General features: G+C 41.3%; 1 protein-coding gene across 1 annotated transcript; it reads left to right on the forward strand.

Annotated features, from left to right (window-relative positions):
* The first annotated feature begins 681 nt into the window (after nucleotides 1–681).
* LOC115006238 (zinc finger protein 239-like) lies at nucleotides 682–2,052 on the forward strand. Its single transcript, XM_029428363.1, has 2 exons — nucleotides 682–1,310; nucleotides 1,395–2,052. Exons 1-2 carry the CDS (start codon nucleotides 701–703, stop codon nucleotides 1,694–1,696), a joined length of 912 nt encoding a protein of 303 aa, XP_029284223.1. The 5' UTR covers nucleotides 682–700; the 3' UTR covers nucleotides 1,697–2,052.
* Nucleotides 2,053–6,867: the final 4,815 nt, after the last annotated feature.

Consider the following 6,867-nt stretch of genomic DNA (forward strand, 5'->3'; position numbering starts at 1 on the left):
AGCAACAATGTCTTCAGTTGAGTGTTTGAGAGAGTTTGTCAACGAGCGACTAAATGCTGCTGCTGAAGAAATATTCAGAGTTTTCCAAGAAGCTGTCGTCGAGTACGAGGCAGAGATCCATCGTCAGCGCAGACTGCTGGATGTCGTTTGGAAACCGGAAATAAAGTTACACAGGACAGGTGAGTAAAACGTAATAACACAAAACCCAGGAATTGTATGTATATTTAACCCCATGTGTTTTAATAGATTACGTTACTGGTACTAATTTGCTCGCATGTCTGCAGTAGTATCATATTCCTTTTGTTCTCTGTCCCTCCAGAGCTCCCACAGCAACATGTCTGTAAGGAGGAGGAGGTCCTCTCTGACCAGCAGCTCTGTATTCAGGAGAGGAACTCCAGTCTGGACCAAGAGGACCCAGAGCCTCCACAGATTAAAGAGGAGCAGGAGGAACTCTGCACCAGTCAGGAGGGAGAGCAGCTTGTACTGAAGCAGGAGACTGATACCTGTATGTTGACTCCTACTGATGAGGAAAGTGACCACCAGCTCCTCTCTCACAACTCTCATGTAGCTGAGAGCCAAGATCAGAAAGGAGGCAAGCATGGAGACTCAGGCTCAACTAACTGCAGAGCCAAGTCAACAGAATCTACATCACGAAAGTACAAGTCACAGTAACAATGTAGACAACCCTCATCTGCCAGAGATGCACTGTGATACTCACACAGGTAAACTGCCTATAAAATGTGACACATGTGGAAAAGACTTTCAGTATAAATCATTACTAGAGAAACATCTGAGAATCCACACAGGTGAGAAGCTGTTTGCATGCAAAACATGTGGGAAAAGATTTATTCATAAATCATCATTGGACTCTCATATAAGAACCCACACAGGTGAGAAGCCATATTCTTGCAAAACATGTGGGAATGGATTCACGTCTAAATCAACATTGGACTCTCATATAAGAATCCACACAGGTGAGAAGCCATTTGAATGCAAAACATGTGGGAAAGCTTTCAGAAATAATGCTCACTTGGTAATCCATATAAGAACCCACACAGGTGAGAAGTCATATTCTTGCAAAACATGTGGGAAAAGATTTACGGCTAAATCAACATTGGACTCTCATATGAGAACCCACATAGGTGAGAAGCCATATTCTTGCAAAATATGTGGGAATGGATTTACGGCTAAATCAACATTGGACTCTCATATGAGAACCCACACAGATGAGAAGCCATATTCTTGCAAAATATGTGGGAATGGATTTACGGCTAAATCAGCATTGAACTATCATCTAAGAACCCACACAGGTGAGAAGCCATATTCTTGTGAAACATGCAAAAAAAAATTCCAGCGTAGTGATAGATTGAAAGTCCACATGAGAACCCACACAGGTGAGAAGCCATATTCTTGCAAAACATGTGAGAAAAGATTTAGTCATAAATCAGCATTGAACTCTCATATGAGAACCCACACAGGTGAGAAGCCATATTCTTGTGAAACATGTGGTAATGGATTTAGTCATAAATCAACATTGGACTCTCATATAAGAACCCACACAGCTGAGAAGCCATATTCTTGTGAAACATGCAAAAAAAAATTCCAGCGTAATTTTCACTTGAAAGTCCACATGAGAACCCACATGGGGGAAAAGCTGCATCACTGCAGCACAGAGGGTCCAGAGATCAAAGAGTAACAGGAGGAACTAAAAGGAGTTTGACACTTCTGACTTCAGGGTTACACTCGTATTCATATCACACATGTTAGTTACCAAGGTAGAATGGTGCATCACATTTTATGGTTTGTAAATAATGAATGTCTGTATAAATTGTCTTGAAGAGATGCTGTCAAGTAATTTCTTTCTAAATGCTGCAAACTTATTGTGATTTTAGAAAAATGTAAACCAATCAAATGTTAACGTTCATTGTTTTTTTATTTTTTCAGTTTTAATTTTTTTCGTAAATGCATTTGTATGAACATGGAGATAATGGTGTGTGTTGTATTTCATGCCAAGTAATTACAATAAATGAATTTACTTCCCTTAAAGATCTCCTTTATATCTCTCGCCTAATTCCTATTTCAGTTCTCTTGTATTTCAGTTATTTTATACATCGAAATACACAAAGAAGTTACAACTACACGGGCCATGTAAGTACTGGCTGCATATTTATGTACAGAGAAATGAGCTAAAATGGTAAAGCAACAGCATGCTGATGGACCAGCATCATTAATGGGAACTAGCTGGTAGACCAGCACCGCTGGTTGAGAGAGGCTTTCTAGTCCTCTCAGAGCGTACATTGATTTAATACTTTTTATTAAGAGAATAGGACGATGGGTGGGGATGAACTTTGAAAAAAAAAATATTTGAATGCAAACTGCCTTGAGAATTCAAACCATCAATTTAAAAATCACATTCCATTCTAAGGCACTCCTGTGAGACCAGGTATGCCTTTCTCTAGCTGATTATCTCAGACACCAGACCTCAGCGATGCGGGCTCCCCGCAAAGCTCTCTGTGAAGTGCGGCGGTGTAGTCTCTGGAATCTCCGCCCTCAGTGGTGCTGATATCTCAGTCAAAGTGGCTCTCATCAACGCAAGATCCATATCCAATAAGACTTCTACCCTCTTGCTTATTTCTTACTGGTGACAGAAATCTGGCTTAACGCTGGTGAGCTCGCTCCACTTGTTGAACTCTGTTCCAACGATTGTAACTTTTTCAGAACTCCTAGACCAGGGGTGTCAAACTAATTTTAGTTCAGGGGCCACATGCAGCCCAATTTGATCTCAGGTGGGTCGGACCAGTAAATTCACAGCATAATAACTGAAACTGAAAATATTCACCTTTAATTAACTATATTTTTACAAAACATTATGAACAACCTGAAAATTCTTAAGGAAAAAAAGTGCAAATTCATCAATATTATGCCTCAGTTTATCATTTACACATGTGTACAACTTACACATCACAGTGTGTCTACAAAGGCACAAAACATTTAGTCACAGGTATCTGGAACAATATAGTATTTTACTTTATGATCAAAACAACTCGTCAAGATATAGAAATGATTTAAAATGTACATTCATTTCCACATCTGTGTAGTAATCCTGATCACCTGAACTGACACCACACCACACAAACTAAAGTGGGACTATTAAGGAAGAAGGTTAAGTAATCCCCCTGCCTTGTAAATGTATACATAAAAAATACATAAAAGTTGAGGCTCTTTGTACTGAAGCTGCTGACTGACGTCATATTTCACAATGTTCAATGTTTTTAAATATTTCCAAAGTAAGTATTCATTTTCACAGAAATATATTGTTCATGGTGCAAAAGTGTCTGAAGCAGCATTTAACATTAAGTTGGTTTACTCACTGTTACTCACTCGCAGCCAATTTCATGATGTCATTTAAGTGCTTCCTCTCTGGAAGCCATCACCTTTTGTGTGTCCCTATGAACCTGAGAGCTGTGTTTTCTGGAGCCTAGTGCTCCTGGTAGGGTCTCCCAAGGAAAATTGGTCTCAGGCGAGGGGCCAGACTAAGAATGGTTCAAAACGACTTCATGAAAAAAAGGGAAAGCAAAGGAGAGACCCTGCCCGGAGGAAGCCTGGGGCTCCCGTCTGGAGCCAGGCCCAGAGGGAGGGCCCGACAGCGAGCACCTGGTTTCCAGGTTTGCCACGGAGCTCCGCTATGTTGGAGTGAGACGATCGCCTCCCTACGCCTTCGGGTTATGGCGGGGAAAACTCTGACTGTTGTTTGTGCCTATGCCCCAAACCACAGTTTGGAGTATTCGGCCTTCTTGGAGACCCTGAATGGAGCCCTGCAGGGGGCTCCAGTAGGGGACTCCGTGGTCTTGCTGGGAGACTTCTCCCACACCCGCTGCTTTGCCTCTGACACGGCAGAGGCTGCCGTCCTTCTAGTCCTTTGGTACCCTGCAACCGTTTCTGGAGTCCTCCCGGATAACATAACCCGGAAGGATACATACACATTGATATAAATGTCTTGCTAGTACTAACTTCTTCTCTGGTCAAGTACTCTTCCAAATGTCGTCTTTGTCCTGTATGCAATTATTCTTAGTCCAATTAGCTTTTCTTGTTTAGTAGCTGCATTCTACATATATTTCAATATCTCTCTGTCTATATGTTCTGTTGTGTCTGTCTTCTCATTTACATACTGTTGCTTAACTTCACTCCCTGCTTGTGCTGCCTTCTTGGCTGCCTCATCTGCTGGTATGTCTGTTTTCTCATTTACATCCAATATCTGACTATTTCTTGGAGAGTCAAATTTAGCTATATTACCTGCTATCTGTCTGTAAAAATATAGTAGGTGCTCTCACAATATCCTTATGGGATTCTTGTGTAACTATACTTCTTTCCCTCATATTTGAAAGCAAACTGGAATGAAAAATAATGCGTTTGCTAAGTCAGTTCATTTCACTAAATTTGCTCTCTGGAACCATGTCTTTTTAAAAACGTGAATGTGTCTGGGACTGTCAATGCTCTTGGTACTACAGCCTTATTTACTGCCTGTAAATCTTGTACCATTCTCCATCCTATAGATGGCGCTGTTTTCCCTAATGGAAATAATATTGCAAGGTAAATGAGCGTCTACTGTATGTGTTGAAAATACTTCAACCCAATTTATATATGTCTATTATCGTCAAACAATATTCTTTCCTTCACATTGTTAGATCGGCGTAGGTCGCGCCCTGGTCCCTCAGGGGCGAGTCTCGACCAACTCTCCAACTAACAGGTCTGAGTCCTAATCCTATCAAGTTCTGCCTTAACTAGAATATAGCGACTATATAAATTGGTGGCGAGGAGACTTAGCCTAGTGTCTACTGCCTGTATACAACCGTCTATCCCGCTTGCACCAATAATCCCACCAAATTGAATAGCAATGTGAATTCGGTGGCTACCACCGGTCACGGTCATCTGACAGCTCTCCTCTATGATCTGTGCACTTGGTATTGACTAGGTTTAGTTAGTAGTCAGGAATTGACCACAGGGACATGTTTAATCTACTTGCTAGAGACAACCATTAACAGAACCACTGAGATATTAATCGCTCCAAACCTTTATAAAATACCTCATAAAGATACAAATTCTTGATGTCCACAATTCTAGGTTTAAATCAAAAGATTCATTTTATTTTAAGTATTATAGCAGGGGCAAGGCATACAGCTTAAATTGATTCAAACAACATGTAACATGATTATCAGAATTGATTAACTATAATATAAATCCCTAACACATAACTGCCATGTCTATCTGATTTACTTATCGGTGGGGAGAGTGAGAGAAAGAGAGAGAGGTCGGATCGCCTGGCCTAGCATTCCTATTCTTCCTGCGTGACGAAGGCCTCCGGGCCGCTCTTGACTTTGTCGAAAGTCTTTTGAGGTCAGTCCATGTCAATCGTCCATTTGCAGAGTGAGCATAGAAAACTCTGAAGATCCCATCTGTGGGTCCAAGCTGTTGGGAAAGTGGTTACTCCTATCCCGCGCTTCGGTCAGCAACTTGGATCACTTCTTCCAGAGTCTTTTTGGTGTTGTAATCTTCACATCTCTCATCTTGGGTGAAGACGCAGAGGAAATAACCTCGAGCCTGTGTCAGCTTGCTTCTTATATAGGCCATTTGGTGCCCGCCTCTGCTTCACTCTTCCTAAATCCATATTTGTTCCTACGTACCACAATATGCCTGTGACGTATTGTTTAATGAAGGTCCTAGGATATAACTATGTACCTCAATCACTTGTCCGTTTAAGGCCATGCTAGAGTCTCCTATCTTCTATCTATATATATTCTTTCCAGGCACCCATCATGTACGCACTTGGTGAGCATTAACATCCTAGGTATGTTCCTAGTGATAAGGCCATGCTTTCAATTAGTTATTAAGTGAGTCCTTAAGCGAGGTGCCAGTGAGTTTATTTCCAGATCATTAAGCTGAACATGTATTCTATAGTTTACTTCATAAAATGGCATTTATCAAATGTTACTCCACACAATTACATTGTGAATTCTATCTCCTAAATTCGAGTCTCTTTTAAATCACATCTTTTAGATTTAATCGTACTTATAACATTCTGAATCACTTCTATTAAATTGAGCATTTAAGAATCACCTTTATAACATTCAGTCTCTGTGTCACCTACTTCACTCCTTGGTTTGAACACGGAAAGGTGGGGAGATTCCATGGTTTAAATAAGGAAAGTTGGGGAGATGAGAAGGCCTGCTGATTCTCAACCTACTTGACAACATTTATTTAGTTCAATCAGCACAGCTCTCTTAGTTCTTTCTGAAAGTTTTGTCTGTGAGTTATGTCTTTTCAGTCCTGACCCCTTAGGGTCTGCTGGCAATTGCTCTCGGCAACGCTGGAATTCGACAAACCCCAGGCAAGTGCTAGCATCCACACTAGCATAGTCATCATGGCCAACCTAAGGTTGGCCATCCCCTTCCGAAGGTATCGGAGCTTTTTTACAATGGGACGCGTTTACCCAAGTGGTTCTCTCTTTCACCTTTACTGCAGTCGGTGTGGTAAGCAGAACCTGAAATGGTCCTCTCCAGCGCGGAGAATGCCAGTGACGTCTCCTTAAGTCCTTCACCAGAATCCAGTCAGCTGGATGGAAAGGGTGATTTATCTTTCCGTCGTCCAAAGGTGTAGGAAAAACTGCTTTGACCTGAGTGGAGATAGAACTCAAAATCTGGGTTAGCTTGTTCGGAAGTCATGATCTTTGAAATGGACGGTTCTTATTTGCAAATGGTCTATTTACTGACACATCTCCAAATGGTGGGTATGACTTTCCTTGATCATTATACCATTCCTGTGATAGTACTGCAGTGCAATCCTTAGCCCAATGGCCTTTTTGATTACACC

This window comes from Cottoperca gobio, unplaced genomic scaffold (genome assembly GCF_900634415.1).
Source record: "Cottoperca gobio unplaced genomic scaffold, fCotGob3.1 fCotGob3_70arrow_ctg1, whole genome shotgun sequence".
NCBI classification, from domain to species: Eukaryota; Metazoa; Chordata; class Actinopteri; order Perciformes; family Bovichtidae; genus Cottoperca; species Cottoperca gobio.

What these genes read in the sequence shown, in the direction of transcription:
- LOC115006238 (XM_029428363.1), top strand. Translation starts at nt 701, where the DNA reads ATGCACTGTGATACTCACACAGGTAAACTGCCTATAAAATGTGACACA. An exon ending in TCATCTAAGAACCCACACAG is followed by an intron (nt 1,311 to 1,394) that starts GTGAGAAGCCAT and finishes GAACCCACACAG; the next exon opens with GTGAGAAGCCATATTCTTGC.